This window comes from Ambystoma mexicanum, chromosome 9 (assembly GCF_040938575.1).
Source record: "Ambystoma mexicanum isolate Mex_15411 chromosome 9, UKY_AmexF1_1, whole genome shotgun sequence".
Classification (NCBI taxonomy): Eukaryota; Metazoa; Chordata; class Amphibia; order Caudata; family Ambystomatidae; genus Ambystoma; species Ambystoma mexicanum.
In genome coordinates this window covers 1,476,807,984-1,476,830,915 of record NC_090931.1, presented here as the reverse complement: position 1 = coordinate 1,476,830,915, position 22,932 = coordinate 1,476,807,984, and the positions used below count along the sequence as shown (strand labels likewise).

Here is a 22,932-nt window from a genome sequence, read left to right as displayed (position 1 = left end):
GTTTAAAATTAAGTCTTTTTCCTGTTCAAAGATGAGTTGAATCCGAAATCAGGTAAGAAATCCAGTAATGTTCTTGTTCTAACCTTTCTTCTTCTTTCTCCTCCTTTCTAGGTGCTCTGGACTCGAAGTGGGCGTGGCAGGATGCTGGATGCTGACTGCAGGCACGGTGAGCGTCACGCTGCAGGATGCAGAATAATGCGAAGCATGTGCTGTTCTTCGGTGTGGTTTAAATAGCCTCCAAAGTAGTTCCAGGTAAGTATTCCTCCACAACCACGTATTCCTCCACAACCACTCCCAAGTAACAAAATAGTTCCCTAGGAAAAGTAGTCCCTTCCAAGCCTCACAAGGGCTTGGATTCCTTGCGGCATGGTCTGCATCAGGTAAGTTTAAACATATGAGCCTGGCGCCTATGGCGCCAGGACTGATGTCCCATATGAGCTTGGCGCCACAGGCGCCAGGACTGTACACAGATGGCCCCTAACAGGGGTTGCTGGGCTTACTCCAGATGACATGATGCCTGCTTCCTGGGTTGATGGACTTGGTCTGGATGCCCGGGGGCAGGCATCATGACATGGGGCCCCTCCGTTCCTGGGGGTGGGGGGAGTTTCACCCCACCTCTCTCAGGGGTCCCCAGCTGCTGCAGATTCATCCTAAAAAATGGGGGGTGTCAGTCCAATTCTCTGGGGTTCTCTTGTCTACAGTGGACAAGTATACGGGCATGTACCTTGTTGAGCGCTTCCCGGTCTGCTCAGTTGTTGTAGTCTTTCTCCTTACCGTGTGAGCCGTGTTTCCTTTCCAGAAATCTCAAGAGATTCCATGCGTTTCCACCGTGCAATGCGTTGGTCATCTCCAGAGCAGCTGGTGCCTCACCGTGATCCAGGCGGGGCAGTCAGCTCGCTGCCGCAATACTCGATTGCTCTTCCCACTGCCCGCTCGTTTATTGGGCAAGCTGTTGTACAATATGATTGCGTGGGAGCATGTATGCATGTATTGAAGAATTGTGAGGTTGACCTACACCAGCATCTTGTGGACAAGACTATCGCACACCCTAGGGAGCTTGCAACGGCTGCCGACAGGTTTGTGAGTGCTCCAGTCCCGAAAAAGGGTCAGGCGAGCACACCCAAACCGGAAGAGAAATCTTCGGAGAAAAAAGTTAACATGGATGGGAAGGACAAATGTCAAACACAATCCTCTTTGAAGTCAGGTCCCCAAAAGAATGAAGGGAAATCCCAAAACATTACATCAGCTATACACACTGAAAACAGGAACGCAGGCACCCCTAACACTGGGACACCTACGTTCTTACCAAGAAAAAACGTTGTTTCGTGTGTAAGGAGCTGGGCCATAGGAAAGGGGATCCTGTTTGCAAGGGGTTACACAAGCATGTCATAGTGAATGCTGAACTTGATTAAGAGGCCATCATTACTTTGGGCCTCCTAGAGGAGGACTTCCCACTAGGCCAGGGAGTGGCTGAATGTGGATTGGGTACACCGAGTGGGAACGGTACCGGGTCTCCAGAAGAGATCCCAGTTCCCAATAATACTCAACTCTATCTAGAACATGTGTTTCTGATGCGTGTTAATCTGTTTAGAATCACATGCTGTGCATATGGTCTGACATTCAGTGGTAACCTCAGAATATTGCATCTTGTCTTTCGAGGATCGAAAGGGGACGTCGGCATAGGCGTGTCTGTAACACTATCCCTACCGTGACGTATAGTGTACACAAAATCCCTCACGCGCCGAGGTCCCTCCGATTGTATTTTTTCTGCCATGAGGGAGCCCAAGGCTAACTTGAGTGAGTACATAAAAAAGAGAAAGTAGTAAGACGTCTATGTTCCTTCCACCCGAGCGGGGAGGAAGGGTGGGCGCATGTGAATCTAAGCAGATACAATCATCAGAAATGCTTTTACGGTAAGTAATGCATGTCTTCTGATGCTTGTTAATCTGCTTAGAATCACATGCTGTGCATAGACTAGCGAGCAGTACCCAGAGTTGGAGGTGGGTTTTGCGAAGGAACAGTAGAGAAAAGATGTCTTAGTACTGCTTGTCCCACCTGAGAATCAGACCTAGAATGAGTGTCAAGGCAATAGTGTTTTGTAAAGGTGTGTACAGAACTCAAGGTTGCCGTTTTGCAAATGGACTCTAGGTGAATATTTGCAATTAATGCTATGGAAGCCCCAGTGCCTCGAGTAGAATGTGCTCTAGGCTTGAAGGGCAGTTCTCTCTTAGCAAGAGTGTAACAAAGTGTGATGCATTTGACTATCCGCCTTGAGATAGCTGACTTAGAGACAGGATCCCCTTCTATGCCAGCTGCCACTGAAACAAAAAATTGGTTTGTTTTCCTCAGTGGTTTTGTTCTTTCCAGGTAGAACATGACTGCCCTGCGCACATCTAACGTGTGTAGGCTTCTTTCGGCCATGCTATGGGCAGTGCTCCAGATAAGATTTTGAGATGGGAGTATTTTACTCTCTATTTTTAAACTTTGAGAGTAAATGTGATTTTAAAAGAGTACAAATTACTTTTCTCAGCTAGTGTACAATGTATGTGACATCCAGCCGACGTGTGCAAAAAGTGTATGGAAATCATTATTCTCCAGCATGGGGTCTGGCATGGATTCACATGCTCATGAATATTCCCCGTCATCAGGCTGGGAATCCTTGGTAAAGAAAAACCAGTATCAGTTTCGTTTCTGATCTGTCTTTCGTAGTAATAACCAATCACTGATCCGTAGTAATAACCAATCACTGATCACTGTGTCATACTGACCACAGCCAATGACTGCCCTCTCCCTAAGCCCCGCCTCTGGCAGCCATCCTCAGAGTTTTACCGCACGTTCAAGTGTTGGGAGTCCTCGTGCTTAGCTCTGAAGCTTTTTTCGCGCTTTTTTCAGGAGATTTCTCTCATTTTTTCGGTGTCGAGCCTCAAGCTCCACCGTTCCTAATTCCGTTAACGGGGACCCGTTTCGGAATTTTTCCTACGCCCCTCAAGGGTGAAGATTTCGTTGAACAACTTCTTGGAGGATTCCAGAAGATTTGCGGCCTACTTGGACGTGGCCCAGGACAAGAGTTCGTCGCCCGGATCCAAGCTTTTTCGAAACTGTCCTGGATGCGGATTACAGAATGTTTTTAAGGAAGACGAACATTTGAGATGCCTCTACTGCCTCCACGGGGATAAGTCGCATGTAGAGAAGGACTGTGAGTTCTGCAAGAACCTGTCGGAGCGGACCATGAGGGACCGTTGATCCCGCCTCGCCAGCTGGTTGGAGAAGGGCTCAGCTGGGGAGAAGAAGAAAGGGTCCGAGCGGGCTTCTAAGCCCTGTGCGGGCGCCCCGGCGACGGGGGCCCAAAAGCAGGCCAAGCACTGTGAGTCCGCGGGCTCCGGGAGCACCGAAAGGTCGGGCTCTTCGGTTGCCAGGCAGGGCGCAACCTCCCAGACACCATCAACCGCGAGCCAACGCTCTGGTGCGGGGAAGAGGAAGGCCGAAACCCCGGGTAAGCTTCAGGAGAAGCCCCGTCAGATCTCGGATGCAGGGGAGCGAGGCGTTGACCCTCCCCACAAGGAGAAGGCCCAGGACACGCCTAAGGTAGTGACGACCACTTCCCATCAGGCTAAGGCCTCTATCGAGGCGATCGCAGCGACTCTGGCCAAGCCAGCAGAGACCCCGCTGAAGGAGGTTTCCTCCGGGACTAGAGTTTCCCTACCACCTAGAAGGGAATCATCTTTTCAGCCCATCGTCAAGACCCCCATGGAAAAAGGGGGGGGCGCAGTTGCCATCTCGAGCTCGGACTCAGCTTCGGAGGAAGAACTGTCTGAGGTCGTGGGAAACCTCGGGGTACGCCCCAAGAAGATTCAATCCCGCGAGGAGGATTCCCAGGATATAGTCAAGGAGGACGACGAGAGCGAGGAAGAGCGGCCCTCTCTTCCGGCTCAACCGGTGCGCGGCCCCCAGGATAGCTCGGAGGCCATCTTGTCTGCGATCCAGTCCTTATGCTCGGAGATAAGGAGTAGGTTACCACGACCCAGGCCGGAAGACCTGGAACCGGGTCCGCCGGGAAGCCCGCCGAACAAACGACGGAAGATCCACCCCTCTCCTCCCTTCGCCCCTGCAAGACCTACGGTTCCCCCCTCCTCCTCCCCCGAACCGGCAGACGATGAGGCGGTGGGCACGACGACGGGGTCTGATGACGACGGCGCCGACGACGTAACAGATCTCCCGTCGCCCGTCGCACAGGCATCCCCGCCCGACGAGATTGGCTCGTTCCACGCTATGATCGCCAGGGCATCTGAGTTATTCCAACTCTGCCCAGAAGAACGGAAGAAGGAAGGTTTCCTATATCAGCGCCGGGAGGTCGTCTCGGTTCCCCTAATCAATGACATCTGGGACGAGGGTCTGTCAGTACTGAAGAACCCTTCCACGGCACCGGCCAAACGGGACAGGTACGAGAAAAAGTACCGGGTCCCCGACACAGCCCCTTTGTGCCTCAGGGCCGAGCCAACACCGGACTCGGTCGTCTCGGCAGTGGCGAAGAAGAAGACGGCAGGCTCAGGAGCTTCAACATCCAATTCCCCACCGGATGGCTAGGAAAAGAAATGGACACCATGGGGCGACGGGTCATATCGTCGGCGGCGACGACGATCAAAGCGGCCAATGCCCTTGCTATAGTGGCTCGTTACAACAGGGAGCTTTGGTTTAAACTGGCCCCCATTTTGGACTTCCTGCCGGACGACAAGAGGTCTGAGGCCTTGGAGATACTACAGGAAGGTGAGATGGCGTCGGACCACGCCATTACGGTGGCAACGGACATTGCCGATACCGGTTTTCGCCAACTGGGCAACGGAGTCTGCCTGCGATGACGAGGTTGGCTCAGAGCAACTGATTTTCGTCAGGACGTCCAGACCAGGGTTTTGGACATGCCGTTCGACGGCAACAATTTGTTCGGGAAAACAGTGGACGAATCACTCCAAGCCATAAAAACGGACACGGAGACGGCCCGAGCCCTAGGAACCCTCCAACAACGACGGCCCTTTTGGAGATATGGAGGCAGACAAGGGGCCTCCAAAGGATCCAGTGGTGTCTCGTCGTCCTACCGCCAAGCGGCACGTTCATCGTCTCAGGAGGCCTACAGAGGCCGCGGCAAGCAGGGAGGATCTCGCCGCCGTCGACAGGGAGGCCAGGGCGGCAAGACCAACACCGCCAAGCAAGACTGAACCAGCCGTGGTGTCGGGCCCCCACCGAAGCACCCCGGTGGAAGGCCGGCTGACGAAGTTCGTCGGCGTGTGGGAAAACATCTCCACCGACCGTTGGGTGCTGGATACCCTGGCAAAAGGACACTCCATCGAATTCCAAAAGAAGTGCCCTCACTTCCCACCTGTGGCCAGGAAGGAAAATCATATTCCGCAACTTGTGCTGGAAATACGGGCGATGCTCAGAAAAGGTGCCATCGAGCTCATCCCTAAGAGACTCCGGGGCTCCGGAGTGTACTCAAGGTACTTCCTCGTCAGAAAGAAGACAGGCGGCTGGCGCCCCATCCTGGACCTTCGTCGTTTGAACAAATACAAAATTACCCGAAGTCACATCTGGTTCCATCGCAGGTGGCCTTGTTTCTGGGAGCAAAGCTCGATACAGTGAGGTGTCTGGCGGCACCGTCGGAAGAACGGACGAAGGCCATTCTAGGCAAGGTGCAGCGCATGTTAGCCACAGACGTGGCCAGGGTGAGGTCCATCAAGTCCCTCCTAGGGATGATGTCCTCCTGCATCTACCTGGTGCACTTATGCAGATTACGGATGCGCCCTCTTTAAGAATTCCTCGACGCCCGTTGGATGCAAGTGACGGGCTCCTTCGAAGACAGGATCCCCCTCAACGAGGTGTTCCGGCGAGCGATTCAGTGGTGGGGCACTCGAGCACACCTCTCAGCGGGCACGGTTTTCCATACGCCGGCGTACCAGGAGACGGTGACGACGGACGCCTCCCTGGAAGGCTGGGGTGCCCACACCGGAGATCTCCACGCAAGAGGCCTCTGGCTCCCGGAGGAGAGGCTCCTGCACATCAACATCCTGGAGCTCCGAGCCGTGTTCTGGGCCCTCAAATCGTTCCTCCCGTCCCTCAAGGGCAAGGTGGTAAGGATCTTCACGGACAACACCACAACAATGTTTTTACATACGGAAGCAGGGAGGCACCAGATCCCCAGCCCTTCCCAAGGAGGCACAGGATCTGTGGCACTGGGCGGTCGCTCAGGGGATATTCTTGGTTCCCTTCCACCTGGCAGGAGAAAGAAACACCATCGCTGACTCGCTCAGCAGGGAGCTGCGCGCGTGTCACGAGTGGGAACTACGCCAGGATCAGGTGGATCGACTCTTCCGACGATGGGGCAGACCCCAAATCGACCTGTTTGCGACAGCGACGAACTCAAAGTGTCAGAGGTTCGCCAGCAGGTTCCCCCAGCCGAGAAGCATGGGCATGCGTTCTCGTTCCCCTGGGACGGCCTATACCTGTATGCGTTCCCTCCGCTGCCGTTGCTGCTTCCACTCATCAACCAGCTCAAGAGGTCCCGGTGCAGGATGATCCTCATCGCGCCATCATGGCCGAGGCAGATCTGGTTCCCGGACCTTCTGGACTTATCAGCGTCCCCACCAGTCAAGCTGCCGGCGGATGCAGATCTTCTCTCCAGGGAAGGAGGCGCCATTCTTCACCACGACCCGAAGTCGCTGAACTTGCAGGCCTAGCTCCTGCAGCTCTAGAGTTTGGTAGATATGATATCCCGGCTGACTGCAGAGAGGTTCTTGCAAAGGCCAGGGCGTCCTCGACTCTCAAATGCTACGGACACGAGTGGAAGAGGTTCTCTGTCTGGTGTCAGACGCAGCAGATTAACCCTCTACGGATTATGGCCCCTCAGGTGCTGCCGTATCTGCTGTCACTGGCAAAGGCCGGGCTGGCCCACGCATCTATTAAGATTCATCTAGCAGCGATTTCAAGATATACCAGGACCACTGGACGGACATCCCTATGGTCCCATCGACTGGTGAAAGAATTTATAAAAGGACTGTTCTGGTCGTTCCCGTCGGTGAAGGCCCCGGCCCCGGCGTGGGAACTTAACGTGGTGCTGACCAGGCTCATGGGGACCCCATTCGAGCCGATGCACTCCGCACCGATGAAGTTTGTGTCGTGAAAAACTGCATTCTTGGTGGCCATCACCTCCGCACGACGAGTGGGAGAGATCCAGGCCCTATCCTGCAAAAGCCCGTATTTGACTTTCCATGCCACGAGGGTGGTGCTTAGGACACACCCCTCCTTCATGCCCAAGGTACCGTCGGATTTTCACCTTAACGAGCCCTTGGTGCTACCAATATTCTTCCCGTCTCCTTCGTCGCCGGCAGAGAGGACTTTGCACTCGCTGGATGTGGCTAGAGCGCTGAAGTTCTACGTGGACCGCACGAAAGGCTTCCGGAAGACATCACAGCTTTTTGTACATTTTGGACCTGTAAATCAGAGCAAGGCCGTCTCGAAGGCTTCCATATCCAGATGGATCTCCGGCTGCATCATGCACTGTCACCGGTTGGCAAACCGACCGCTGCCCGGCCGTCCGAGAGCCCATTCCACCAGAGCGATCGCAGCTACCACGACGTTCCTGTCTGGTGTGCCCCTGCTGGACATCTGCAGGGCGGCTACGTGGAGGTCGACACACACCTTCACGAAATTCTACTGCGTAGACCGGGATTCCAGGGAGGAGTCCAGGGTCGGCCAAGCAGTGCTGCGCAACCTGTTCGCTTAAGGTGAGCCTGGTGAGGAGGTAAGAGATGCTTAATGTTGAGTTGTTGTATTGCTTAATGTTGAGCCTGTTGCCACCTCCCGTGGTTGTGCATGTGTGTACTGCTATGTATTCTTATATTCATGAGCATGTGAATCCATGCCAGACCCCATGCTGGAAAAGGAACAAGTTACTTACATGTAACTGTTGTTCTCCAGCATGGGTCTGGCATGGATTCACATGCGAACCCTCCCGCCTTCCCCTCTGCGGCTCTTCACTTGGTCATACTGCCACTTTACGTGCTACCAAATCTGAGGATGGCTGCCAGAGGCGGGGCTTAGGGAGAGGGCAGTCATTGGCTGTGGTCAGTATGACACAGTGATCAGTGATTGGTTATTACTACGAAAGACAGATCAGAAACGAAACTGATACTGGTTTTTCTTTACCAAGGATTCCCAGCCTGACGACGGGGAATATTCATGAGCATGTGAATCCATGCCAGAACCATGCTGGAGAACAACAGTTACAGGTAAGTAACTTGTTCCTTATGCGGCAGCTTTCTGCATTGTGACAGAATACACCTTTTATTATTTCTGGCCATTTGATCTCTCCTGTATATATTTGAATGTTGAAATCACAAAAACCTAGCCAATTATATAGTAAAGCAAACATGAATGGTATTGTGTGTTTTGAGATTCGATAGCAGAATTGTCATTTGATGTTTAATGAAAGTCCTAATTATCTGGAGCTATTACTACCTAATGGTATGCCAGTGTTATGATACAACAGTGCAGAGAGGCAAGGACTCCATGCTAAATTCTATAACTAATCTAATGGTCAAATGGTTATTTATGTAGCTCTTTTGACAAAGCACTGTGCATAGAACATATTTATAACAATTATCACCAAACCAGAGTCGGTACTCCTTTATCGACCTCGAAAGGATGAAAGGCTGAGTTGGACTTGCCAGGATTCAAACCCGCAACCTACAGATCACGCACGGATTGCAGCAACGAGTGCTCAACCGGCTGAGCTATCTTATTGGATAACATCCTTCAGAGGTTGGTTAACTGAGTATCGACTGAGGTATAATAATCACAGTACCATTTATGAAGTGCTACATAAAGTTAAATACCTATCTGGATTATCACAAGGACATATTTTGCTGAGTTTCTATTTCAATTACCAATGTAACTTTCATTTGTTTGTTTTTGAACAGCGCTTGCACTTCCTGGAGAGTCAGGTTTTGGATGTTATAATTGTAGTCTTGTAGATTTGAGAGGCTATAACACCTGTGATCAGTGTAATGACAATCACTCACCCTTTAGCCACTGACCATTTATAGCAATGTACCCCATTGACTGCAAGGTTGAATGGATGTAAACTAGACTGTGCATAGTCCTCATTTTACACACTGTTTTTATAATTAGAGTGTACATTAATTTATAAGTGTAAGCATGATCTGCCTCCGCATGATTATGCACACAGCACTGGAACTCTGAAAAATACAATCGTACAATACTGGTTTGCTTTCGCTGGAAAAAAGCAATTTGTTAAAAAATATTAATTCTCAATTGCAACTTAGTTTTCCATCTTATTAATCATACAATCCTAAAATTCTAAGAAAACATGAACATTGCTTCTGAAGCTGAATGGAAAGAAACCATTCCTTTTATCACAGTGTGTAGTTTCTTTTTTTTAAAGGCTTCAGAGAAATACATTCTGTTTCAGAGGTGGCTTGTGTTAGGGAGAATTCTCATTTCATAGCTAATTTCCCTTACCTATAGAGTCCCCCAGCAGCTTTGCTGGATTTGAAGGGTCTGTCTCTTTTTACCTGCTAAGAGTGAGACTCTTTTTCCCACTCTTAGGCATTTTTGCTATGTGTGTTCTAGGCTATTTTTGTGTTTAATGCCTAGGGGATCTTTTCTCTCACCCATAGGAACCATCTTTATGCACATGTGTTACACAGCACCCTCCATGCAGTGACACAGGGGTGTCGTAGCGACCCCCAAACATAGACTCCATACCCTGGGACTGACTACTGTCTCCCAGGGCAGGTAAAGTCCCCATTGACTTTACTAGTCGATGTTTATGAACTTAACCAGTACACCCCATCTTAATATGGAAGTACTGGAAGGGTTAATAGTTTTTCCCCTATGTTCATTCTCGAGAGACTTACCTTAAAGACCCCCTCTACAAAGTTTCTGGCTGGTGGCAGTGGTTACTACCTTTTATATTCGACCGCAAATATTTTCCTATGGGATTTTCCCATTGTTCGAGGCTACCACTTTTACTGACAGCCTCTAACATACCGCCGGTTTATTTTATTAGTAACCTTACTCTGTTAGGTTTTATTTGCCAGAACTTTGATAAAACTTCTTTCTCGAGTCTTACTCCATTTTCCTAACCCAGGTCGGGGATCCTTTGTTCGTCCTTTTGGCGGGCTTCTGCCAAGAAGCCCTCCTTTCGGCCGCCACTGAGTCTGGGGTGGGTCTGTTGTTTGGGAGGGGAGTAGAACCCCCGGACAGAGTTGCCACAGCAACTCAGGTCGCACTCTAACCTGATAGGCTGGAGGGTCTCCCGCCAAGATGACCACTCCACTGTGTGAGTGACAGCTAGGCTGTATGAATGGGTCTCTTTCTGCATTAAAGCAGGGTCCTGAGGACTGGAAGAGCAAGACGTCGCCTATGGAACCGAAGGGGAGAGAAGCCAGAGGCATCTTCAGCATCTACACCACCGGTGAAGCCCTGCTGGATCGTCTCACCACTTTTCTTCCACATGACGAGAGGAGATCTTCAGCGAAAGAGCCTCATTCCCTTGAGCTGGAGGGGTCAATCAGTTCACCTATCGCATCCTCGGACCTGCCTTGGTCGAATCGACAGTGCCCAGCACTTGGAGACCGGATAGCCAGGCAGCTATCGACCCGGACCGCGATTAAAAGGAGCGTACCTTTTAAACTTCGTTTGGCAGCACCGCGGCTGGTTTCATCCCTGGGTAGTGCAGCGACTCGAACCTTCCTCCACGACGAGAGCCTCTCTTCCTCTGTTGGATCCCTCGACCTGCAGGAACTACCAGGAACAACCGCCACCGCAGGAGCCACTTCTTCACGTTTAAGGTACATTGATCCGCCAGGCCGCCCTTTCTCCGTGGTAGCCCTAAAGGTGTTTTAAATCCTTTAACTACTTGTGGGGCCGGCCGTCCTCTCTCTTAACATTGTCTTTCGCCTCTCATCTCCCTCTTCAATATTTTTCTACTAAAGACTTGACTAAAGCTACAAGAAAATGTTTTGCTCCTAAGCTCTTGGTCCTGTTCCACTGACTCTCGCTCAGGCCTATTGACTCTGGCTGATTTGTTAGATCTGCTCTCACTAGATTGGTTGTCAATGAGAAATGTGTTGATGCACCTAAATCTTTTAAACCCCTCTTCCTTCCTACTGTTTTAACTTGTGGAGTGCCATTTTGCTCAGTTTTCATTCATTTATCTCTTGGCTGAAGTCTTACTGTGCATTACTTGTTCACAAAACTTCAGGGAAGAGTTGCTAGTGGGTGTATGAAGATATTTCGGTTTAACTTGTGCTTTCCCTCCGTTTTGTTGAATTGTTAGAGTGCCATTTGTAGTTGGTTTTCATTGTGCCGTTCTGCTCAGTTTTCACTCTAACGCAAACTTGTCTACAATTGAATAGGGAGTTGTATATGCTTTTCTTTTGACTAAACTCAACTTACTTTATTAACTGTGATCTATGTGTTGACTTAGAAGTGTATAAAATAAATATATATTCTCTTTTTAATACAAAACTTTGGTCAGTGTTTCCTTGCCCCATAGTACTGTACTACCTATTGTGTTAACCCTGAATACTGCTCATCTCCCTCTTGAGATAAGTCTGACTGCTCAGCCACAGCTACCTACTAAATCTTTGTGGTACAGACTGATACCAAAGGGGATTTATTGCTCTCACCTGTAGTCCTAATCTAGGGTAGTGCTCCCTAAGGGAACTGCCCTGGATTCTGCCTAACAGCTTGCAATTGCATCCATGTAGATATAAATCAAAAGAAGCCTTCTGGTTTCTGTCAAGTAACCTGACCTTTGCACTGCCCTCTGCTCTAAACCTGTGTGTAAATGTACACAGGAAAATAATAAAGCTGTCGTATTTACAAGATTTTCACGCGTTAAAAAGGCCTGGTACGCCCCTTATCTGGAGGCCTGTTAGTGGCCTTCTGGAAGAAAGTGGGCAGTTCTATTGACTGTTTCACGTGGAACTTGGAAATAAATGTAGGCGCAAATCAAGGATGAGTGCGCAGAACCACATTATCTCTGTGAACAGTAATGAAAGGGTCTAGTACTGAAAGGGCATGTAGTTCACTAACCCTTACAATCATCAGAAATGCTATTACGGTGAGTAATGCATGTCCTATCAATGGACACAGAACTCCTGCGCACTGAGACACTGCCACTAGTCTCACTGCTGTTACCCGTCAGTGTGTACATCCAGGTCAGTATATTGATGGGCCTGATTGTAGCATCAGTGGGCTTGACAGAAAGAGTAAGTGCCCCTTGGCGATTGTAGAGTTTAGCTGGCGAGGTGAAGCGACCCAGTGCCACATAGCGGTGAAATACTCCATCCCTGTCCCATGTCTGTTGGGAAATGATCTTCCTGATCCCGAGATAGTCACAGCGGCTATGACATCGAGGGCCCAAGAGGCCACCAGATTGAAGACTCTCATAGCCTTAGGGCCTGGAGTGTTTCCAGAGGGCTTGTTGGAAGGACCAGCATGGCCGGTAGCCCGTAGTCCAGTTCCACAGACTACTGAGTTGTCTACTCCTGAGGGAGAGGGGCCAGTAGCCAGTGAGGACCATACCTTGGTGCCAGGGGACTCATTGACTTCAGAATTGCCTGGCACAATGCAGGAACCTGAGGTGGAGGACCAGGTGAGCACAGATCAGAAGGGCCCGCCCAAGCTGGACGAGTTTGCATCAGCTGAGGCCCAGGTCAGACTGACTTCTTCAAAGCCCAGAAAGAGTGTCCGACTCTAGCTAGTCTGGTGAACAGGTGGACTGTTCAAAGTGTACTGGGAGGATGGCCTTCTATGCAGTGAGCCAAAAGACTCTGAGGGTGAGGGCACCAGAAGGTTGTTGATTCCCTGATGCCACAGAAAGTTCCTTTTGGATTTGGCTCACCAAATTCCTTCAGCAGGTCACTTGAGTGACTAAGACATTGAACCGGTTGCCTTCGCACTTTTACTGGCCGCAGTTCGGCATAAAAGTTAAGGAATTTGTCTGGTCCTGCCTGACTTGTCAAGCTTCTGGTAAGTGAGGTGGTGCCACAAAGGCCACCTTAATTCCTCTACCTGTGGTTGGGTGGCCTTTTAAGAAAAAAGGCATTGATATTGTGGGTCCTTTGGATCCTCAAACCAGCCCAGGGAACACATACATCTTGGTGGTGGTAGACCACGCCACAAGGTACCCTGAGGCTATCCCTCTGAGGAGCATCAAAGCCCCTGTGGCTGTGAAGGCTTTGATTGGGATATTCACCCATGTTGGATTCCCCAAGGAAGTCGCTTCTGACAGGGGATCAAACTTCATATCCGAGTATATGAAGACTATATGGGAAGAGTGTACAGTCACCTACCAGTTCTCCACATACTTCCATCCACAAATGAACAGGCTTGTTGAGTGGTTCAACAAAAACCTGAAAGGCATGATAAGTGGCTTGGAAGAGCACCTTAGGAGAAAATGGGATATTCTCCTGCCAGGCCTTCTGTTTGCCGACAGAAAGGGGCCACAGAACGGAGTAGGATTTAGCCCCTGTGAGCTTCTGCCTGGACACCCTGTACGAGGTCCCCTCACTCTAGTGAAAGAGGGATGGTAGATCTCTCCTGTTAGCTTCATCCTGTGTTCCCGCAATAACATTGCTTTGAGCTTCCAAACTGTCCTCTCGTCATCTTGTTGACAGAGTTGATCTATAAGGCTGCGTAGACTGCTTAAAAGAAGGGGGGGGGTGGAAGAAAGTCAATACCAGCACAATATGCTGTTTACAGAACTGCAGCTCTCCCCATTGCACCACAATACTTGCTCATCCAAATGCTTGATCATTCTTTTCTCTTGGGTGTGAGGGGAGTGGGCCTTTCCACTCGTGCAGTAGTAGATTGTATACAATGTTTGTAGAAATAGTAGTCATTGGTGAATCTGCCGAATGGTGCATCCAGTGCCATAATGTTCCTTCAGCGTCACACTCTCACTATGCATTATGATATCAGTATCATTTCCAATGGATAACTGTGCGGTCATCTCAACAAGGTGATCAGTCTTTGTCCCGCCCACATGGGCAGTCCAGCACCAAAATGCTATGGCAGTTCTCTTCTGAACAAGAGTACCAACAGCAACCCCAGACACGTTTTTCAGCCTTGTCGGCCTCATCAGTGAAGCGTAGCTGAGCCTCTGAGCGGGACAAAGACTGATATGCAAATGGATATTTCCCATCTGTGAAAGGTACAGTGAGGTAAAGTGTGGCTGCGGACTCTCGAGTGGGTACCTTCCCAAAGAACAGCCCATTTTTGCCTTGTTCGTTCTCGCAGATGGGCGCCTATGACTAATTTTTGATTATCTCACCAAGGTGGCCTTGCTACTAGGGAGGAGGGGCAACCCTGTGCATGAGAACGAATGCATCGTCTGGATAATTGCTTGATCGAGGACCATATAAAGGTAGAACATTTATGCATGATGCCACCATTAAACGCCACTTTAACTGATAATCCTTTCTGAATTTCTTAGAGCTGGTTCACAGTGCACTGAATAAGCCCAAGGAGTGTCCCAGGAGGGGTCCTTGGCTGTAAGTATTCCCAGGTGCAGACAGCTCTGTACAGTCCATGATAAAGGTCTGTCCTTGCCAAAACATGCTACACGGTAAAGTTCTATAAACATAAAATACTGCCCTAGTTAGTGCAGGTACCGACACCCCAAAGATTGACAATAGATTAATTCTAGCGCTCATATATGCAGATGACTCTGTTCATCTGGCACACTCTCCCCCTTTCTCCCGACCCCCCATCACCCACCCGCTGCAACTCCTTATTACAAAGCATGCACACTTCATGAATTCATTAGACTTTCATGTTATTGCAAATAAATCTGCCATTATGGTTTGCCAGGTGGGTAAAATATATATACAATTGAAATCAAAATATACTAACTTGAGCAAAATGCTTTGGGTTACTGAGTTTGATTACTTGGGTGTGACAATCTCCTGCAGTTTCAATTGTAAGTCCCATGTTTCCAAACAGGCTGGAAAAATCCAGCAGGCTGTAGGAGGCGACTCCTTTTGGGGCTTTTTGGATCTAACAGATTTGCAAGTGATTCCAAATCATTTTATTAAGAAACTTTTGGCAGTCTGCTCCCAAAGGAAGTGAACCTATCTTATCTAGAGGATGAATTTATCATCAAATCTGTCATATTTTGGCTTTCGGTATGAAGAAAACTCAAGGGCTGTTTTATCACACTTTATTATCAGGGCTTGTCTAGTTAAGTCATGTTCAAAGACCATTCCGTGGCTCCAACATATAAAATAATATTTCCAAAAGATGAAAGAACAAAGTCACTTTAGTAACTCGACTCTAATGGGTAATGTAGATTTTAGTATTATAAAAAAGGGATTTATCACCTTCTCGGATGTTCAAAGTGAAGAAAGGGATATCCAACCAATCTAACCGCAAACATGTCATATTAATTTCAAATGGCCTACAAGATGATCTTATGTAGAGTAAATCTGCTAAGGGAGAGATGCCTAATTATGGTATCAGGTAATATTATCCCCACCAATAATATCGCTATATATGTGGTCGTGGGGTAAGGCCATAGGCAATATTATCAGTGGGGATTATGTATGGGGTTATTGGGATAAGGGGTTGCGGGGGTGTCCCCCTTTCCATTAAAAACATTATGGGGGTTGCAGGGGTGTCCCCTGCATGTTCCATGGCTTAATATCGGCGCAAAAAATATGTCGATATTTTTGCGGGGATATTAACACATGGAACCCTAATTATGAGGGCAAGATTTAATAAGTTGCACTTAAGGGCTGTGACCTCTTTATGTCTACTCTGATGGTACAAGCAGCTGTGTACTATGTGGGGGCCACAAAGGAAGATTTGCTGCACTTTCTGTTCTTTTGCCCTGGCCAGACGAAGAACTCTGATTCCGATCTTAAATGAGTCAGGTCTTTGTTAATGTCGCTTAGTCTTATGCTCTTTACTAATGGTAGAGTCTCCATGTGTAGGGCGGGTGTTACTTCCTTACCAAGAACCAAAGGTTTAATTAATATATAGGCCCACTACATTGTGCTAGGGTACAGCCTGAAGGAAGAGTTTCTGTCATGCATGGTAGACCATTGACATTAAAACTGGGCATGAGAGTTGCATCACAATCATCTCATAATGAATTAGGTTTAGGTTTTAACTTTAAGTAGTTCATGCGTTTGTGTATATCCTTGTGTTTATGACAGTTTCTTTTTGACAAACAAATTGAATAAGCCGGAGTGGCACCAGTGAGACTACTAAGCATCTTATCTGTGTTTACCAGACTATTAAAGAAAGCAGGAGAAGTGAGCTATAGGGAGGCACCTGCAGGACGATGAAGACGAATTATGGCAACACTTCTATCTCTGGTATACCATTTGACTGGCTTGCGGAGAAACATTATGCAGCATTGGACTTATTGCCTTAGTATGATGAAGTCCTTCAATTGGAGGTAGCACCAGCTAATTAGGCAAACATTTGTGTAGTAATGTGTATAGAGAGTACAATGATTTGGGGATAGACTTAATAATAAGAAAACAATTCTGGATTTCCTTTTTTAATTTTATTAACTGGTGTTGGTTTTATAAAAAGTCTTTAAGTATGGTCTATTATAATAAAATAAAAATAATTCAAATGAATTGAATTGATATTTTATTTATTTTGCGCTCGTGCACAAGTGTTACAGAGCGCGACAAGGCAAGGGAGGGGAGGGGGACAGGGGAGAACAAAACAACAATCTTACTAGGCCCAGTGGCATTGAGAACGTGCAAGTGCATGGGTAAGGGAAAAGGGGAAAAGTGCATGGAAGGTGGGGAAGTGGAAGGTGCGGAGCAGAGGAGAAACAGCTAAATAATAATAATAATAATAAATAAAATAAATAAATAAATAATAAAGGCAATGAATAGTGGTAGTGCAGCCAGCAAGTGGCAAGTGCTGGGTTTAGCAGACAGGGTATGTCTAATAAGTGCAGAAGAAAAGAAAGGGTGTGGGGGACTGTATGGGTACAGATACAGAGCCCAGTGCAAAGGGTGGCCCGGAAGCAGTGCAGGAGGGTGGCAGGGTGAGCAGGTACCTGGGTCCGGAGGACAGAGGGTGGCCAGGTGCACAGTGCCGAGAGAGAAACAGATTAGCAGGGGGGAAGGGGGACAAAGGCAGAAGCAAAGAGGAAGGTCTTGAGGTGCTTACCGAACCAGAGATGGTTTCACCTCAAGTTTCAGAGAGGCAGGGAGGCCCCAGCCGAAAACGGAGATCTACCCACAGCTCGTTTCTTTGAAAAATGACTGACCCTGAGGCTGATAGAGGTAGAGGAGCGAAGAGCTCCAGAGGGGAGGTGTTTACGGAGGGCTAGTTGAAGGTATTTTGGACCCAGGCCGGAGAAAGCCTTGTGGACAATGCAGAGGGTTTTGAATTTAATCCTTGCATCCACTGGGTGCCAATGAAGGGATTTTGGAGCTAGAGAGATACGATCCCAGGGCTTGAGGCCAAGTACAACTCTCACAGTCCTGTTCTGGATTAGTTGTAGAGGGCAGAGAGTAGAGGCAGGTAGATTTAGGAGGAGGCTGTAACAATAGTCCAACCTAGAGAGAACCAGAGCTTGAGTGACAGTGAGCTTCTGGGGGAAGGAGAGGAAGGGCAGATTACCTCTGAGGAGGTGCATTAGGAAGTTTGACTTTTGAGAGACGTCAGAGATGTGGGCGGAGAAGGAAAGTGTGGAACCAAAGATGACTCTGAGGTTCTTAGCCTCGCAGGTAGGGGTAGGAGGAGGGCCAAGGGAGGCTGGCCAGAGAGTAAGGGGAAAGGATGGTGACGGCGTACCAATGAGGAGGATCTCAGTCTTGTTGGCATTTAGACAAAGATCGTTGGCGGCACACCAATCTTGAATGGCAGTTAGGCAATCAGAGATGAGGGAAGGAGAGGAGGTGGCCGAGGGCAGCCTTGAAAATGAGTTGATTGCCATCAGTGTAGCACTAGAAATTTGAGCATAAAATGGCAATGCAGTGGGAGAGAGTTGCTAGGTATTGGTTGAAAAGCCAGGGCGAGAGGTTAGACCCCTGGGGAACACCGCAGGTAGAGAGGGAGATAGATGATAGGAAGGACCAAGTTCGACCTGGGATGGTCGATCAGAGAGGAAATACGTCAGCCAGGCCAGAGCCTGAAAGGTGATACCCAGGTTATCACAGAGATGGTTGAGCAGAGTGACCGGTTGAGCAGAGTTGACCGTGTCGAAGGCAGAAGAGAGATCGAGTAGGATGAGGACAGAGGGAATGTTAGAGTCAAGGTTGGAGAGCAGATCTTCACAGATATTCAGGAGAGCAGTTTCCGTGCTTCTGACAGCTCTGAAGCCAGACTGGTGGTCATAGAGAGAGCCAACAGAATCAGAATGAAGGTTTAGCTGAGAGATGGCCAGCTTTTCAAGGAGTTTACCTAAAAAGTGAGTAATGGAAATTGGGCAATAGTTAGCCGGACAAGAAGGATGAGAAGAGGATGCACAAGGGAGTGCTTCAGAGGAGAGGGGAAGGATCCAGAGGCAAAGGAGAGGTTGCAGAAATCAGGAAGGGCTGGAGCGAGGGTATCAATGTGGTCCTTGATGGTTTTAGAGGAACAGGGGGGAACCTGTTTTGACGAGGCTTTCATAGATCGGACTTGTCTAGCGACCTCATCAGGGGAGAAAAGAGGAAAGGATGAGAAAGAGGGTGGGGGGTGACTGAGGGAGGGACAGTAAGCGCAGACAGAGGGGGGAGAAGAGGAGAGGGTGGACATGATGTCCTGGGTTTTTGAGATAAAGTGAGAGGCAAGGGCATTGCAAAGATCCTGGGAGGCAACATGAGGTGTAGAGACTGCAGCAGGGTTGGCCAGCTCCTTGCAGATTTTGAAGAGTTCGGCCGAGTTGTTAGATGCCGGAGAGACACAGGCTTGAATGTGGACTCTCTTCTTGGTGAGGACAGAACATCAGTATTGCCTTTGGAGCTGGTGACAGGCCAGTTTGTCAGAGGATGAACAAGAAGCCCTCCATTTCCTCTCAGCTGCCCTACACTTACGTTGACTATCATTTTAGCAAACATCTTCTATTTTACTGTATGTGATATGATTATATATTTTGTTCCAATTTATGCTGCTTTTATGACACATTTTTGTCGAAATAAAGTTATTGATGATGAAAATAGCTGAACAGGAGACGAGATGGGGATTCATGTCCACACGAGAAACAATATTGGCGAACTCATTTGCTGATCTCTAATGGCAGCAATTCTGAAACGATGTGCGTACATTTAATGTCAACCTAAAATTTAGAGAAACAGAGTATATCACTGGTGTTTGCTTCCCACCAAAAGGTGCAAGATGTTTCCTATCCCAGCAGACAGGTTCTGGAGACAATGTGGCTGCAAAGGGGATGTGTTGCATGTACGGTGAAGATGTCCAGTACTGAAGGTCTCTCGGAGGGAGGTTCTCTGTGTGATCAAAGCCATAATGGACTTTCTGTTAGCTGCAAACTCCTCAACTGTGATTTGAGGTCGCAGAGGCCGAGACTGAAGAACCTGACTATGTTGACTGCGCCCACTAGAACATGGACCGCTTCAATGTGGCCTAGGGTGGCAATGCCATCCATCCTAAACTTGCTTCAGGAGATCTGGGACACTCTTCCCTTAGAACAGGTGACATTCACCAATAATCAACCACACTAATGGAACATGGCAACCAGTCCTCAATCTCTTGACCCGAGACCACATTAGCCTGACCTGCACGCAGCGTTAGCAAGCTGTGACCATCATCCGCTGATTGCCTGGTGGGACTGTGTGTGTGTATTTAAAGAATATCGGGTAGACTTCCTCTCTTTCTTTTTTTTATTGACCGCACTAGTGCAAGGATGCCATTCAGCAAATAATGCTAAACTGACCTCAATTGTATGCATATCTTTAGCTTTCTTTTTGGGAAGATGTGAGGGAGGCCATATTGACTGGGCCAAAAACAGAGAGAAGGAGGGAGAGGGATTCGGGGATCAGGTGTATGTGAAGTTCATTTTGTTCTTTAAGCATCGTTTTCACAAAATGCCAATATAAAGATTTTTATAAGAGTGAGTGTCCCTCCTTGAATTGGAGGTGTTGGCATGCCAAGATTGCTGTGCCATGATTGGCGGTGGAGAGCGTGGAGCAGACATGATGCATTCCTGACCCTTCTCTGTTCTTCTTTGCTTTTTCAGTGAATCCTTGAAATGGCCTATAAGTCTCCCTGTCCTGCAGGTTATGCATGTATGAGTGACCGAAACCCGAGGCAGGTGCATGGAAGAATGTACACAAGGGAGGCCATTGTGTGCTGCAAGTCAGCAAATGACAAACGGTGCCAGAAAATCCAGGTTGAAGTCGCAGCTGAAAGGTTATCAGCATGGGAGCACGGTGTGGCTGAGGAGGCTCGGAGAAAAGCTTTGGAAATTCTAGACGACACATTGAATAAACCACATCTGCTGATGAACCCCACCGAGCACATTGGTGATGACCAAAAGAAGTATTGGATGAAGCGATACACAGTGCTCACAAAGGACAGGGTCCAGAATCTGAGAAGAGTGCTCCAACAGGCCAAGTTCATGAAGGATAACCGCGATAGATTGACAAACACGTTTGCATATGTCTACATCTATGACAAGAATAAAATCATCCACCTGTGTCCTCTGTTCTGGGAGGCCCCTGAATCCCTGCAGAAGGACTCCCAGCCAGGCACCCTGATCCATGAGGTGTCCCACTTCCTGGGCACCACAGACATAGTGTACAACGAAGATACCAGGAGACAAGAATTCTGCTGCGAAGGCAGGGCCATGAGGAGAACACGAGAATCAGTAGATGGTCAGAAAGAGGACCTGAAAGAGATCATAACAAATGCAGATAATGTGGAATATGAGTTTGAAATCACTTTGAACCACAAGGGCACCTACGAACGGATGAAACGCGGTCCATTGACCTACAGAGCATACACCTGCTGCGGGGAAAGTGCTGAAAACTCAGTCTGCATCAAATCTGTGGATCCGCGCTTCATAACCTCCTTCGATGCCAGCAGGTAAGGCATGTTCACTGCACTCGGATATTGATTTCCACAGCTGACACTCAGGGCTTGTCGTCATCTGGACAGCTGTGGTCCAGGGATCCTCATGTTCGGTCCCTGAGAGCTAATTCTACTCCATGTTTTCAGGATATTCTCATAAAAAAGTGTGAATAATTTTAATCTAAATGGGAGTTATTCACGCAGTCAGTTGTTATTCTGGAATCGTGGTGGGGACACTACTGTGGAGGGCTGAACTTGTAGACTCCTGCTCTAGAACATGGGGATGGAGAGTGGGAGCTCGGAGGGTGTCTTGCTGATGGAATGCGCCCCCCGCCCCCGCTCCCAAGGTAAGTTTCATTGCAGTTTCAGGTCAAATCCAATCGCATTCAGGATTTCCTGAGTCTAAATCCACAAATATTTTTCTTCCAACTCACCATTTACACACAGTCTCTACTGAATACTGTTGCAGCATTTAGGTTTCTGGCCTGTACATGGAAAGTTCTTTCAACTAAAATGGACAGTTCTGAGAGGCAAGTGATACTATCCCCAATGTGCGCCACAGAAATTCAGTAGCTGTCCAGTTACCGAGAGGCTACTAAGGGGGCACAGCCAAGATAGCCACTACCTGGGACAGCGGCATTGCCTCTCAAATGTTTCATTTGAAATGGGCTTTATGCCTGAGAGGGGACCCGAGCCGCCATTCCCATGTTGACAGTCTTATTACAAAGAAAATTCTTCTTTAACTCAGTCAATTAAATGTGCGCTTTGCGGTACGCACTTTAAAGGCTGCCTTTGCTGTTGCCATCAGCCGTCCACTCCCTCTGGCTTTTGAAGGCACGTCCCTTTATACACGTGTTCCAAAGAATTACGCACCTGGTCGGGGAATAAGACCAAGAGATATCTTGCAAGGAAAAAAAAGTTTATATAAGATCAAACTGCCAGCAAAGCACTCTGCTACCTGAGAGCGCTCTGCCAAAAATTACACGGCAGCACATTAAAAAGGCAATAAGCGTCATCAATGATGTAATACATAGGGTACATGTTCGACATAGTTGATTGGCTGGAGTGATATACTAAGCCCTGTTCCATATGGGATGCCAAGACATCATTGGCCGCTGCTCCCCATTCGATCTTGGTGGACGTGGGTCAGCTGGGCTCATCTCTGCGGTGAAGGTCAGGTCGAACAGGCGTAACATTTCTAACTAAGCTAAACAACACAAACTGATAATATGTGAATAATGACAGACACCTGATCATTGCATGAATGGGGGTACTTGGGAAAGAAGGGAATAATATATTGACATGCCGACCTCGACATTCAGGGCTTCTTTGATACGGCAGCCCCCCTCCCAAGTGCCTCCGCCGGGGGTTTGATCTACCTTCTACCTTGATGCCTCATGATACGAACAGATGCGTGTTGCTATTGGGAGAATATATTGCTGCACAGGACCAGATCTGAAGTGGGTGTTCTGGAATGGTCAAGAGGAGGGGTTCAGATGTGTATCAGTATGAAAGGGATTTGGGGGTCGGGGCTGGCGGGCTCTGGCCTGGTGGGGTGGCCCGGGCAGTTTAGTGGAGATGGATGGGCACTTGTGCTGGATCTGTCTCACGCTCGCAGCAGAGCACATTCTTTGGAATGGATACTGAACATTTGCAACACTGAACGGTTGGACTTCCATGAGAACAAGGCTCGTGCGGAGCTTGCCGGGGGTGTTGATGGGTTGGTCCCTCTGTGTGAGACGCTGGGGATGGAAGAGATGTGATTTTAAAGAGTGGTGGTTTTCAAGCCTAGTAAAAGATGGCGTCTGGCCTAATACAAAATGGTGTCCCACTGCGAAGACGTAGGCAATGTTATTCGTCTAATTCTCT

At 48.6% G+C, this 22,932-nt stretch overlaps 1 protein-coding gene across 2 annotated transcripts in view; it reads left to right on the top strand.

Annotated features, from left to right (window-relative positions):
- Window positions 1-22,932, top strand: part of LOC138489243 (uncharacterized) — a 183,988-nt gene that overhangs the window by 112,793 nt on the left and 48,263 nt on the right. For both annotated transcript variants that reach the window (XM_069616940.1, XM_069616941.1), the window contains exon 2: window positions 20,231-21,078. In XM_069616940.1, the coding sequence (XP_069473041.1) occupies window positions 20,243-21,078 (836 nt within the window). In that variant the 5' untranslated portion in view covers window positions 20,231-20,242. The remainder of the gene's footprint in view (window positions 1-20,230; window positions 21,079-22,932) is intronic.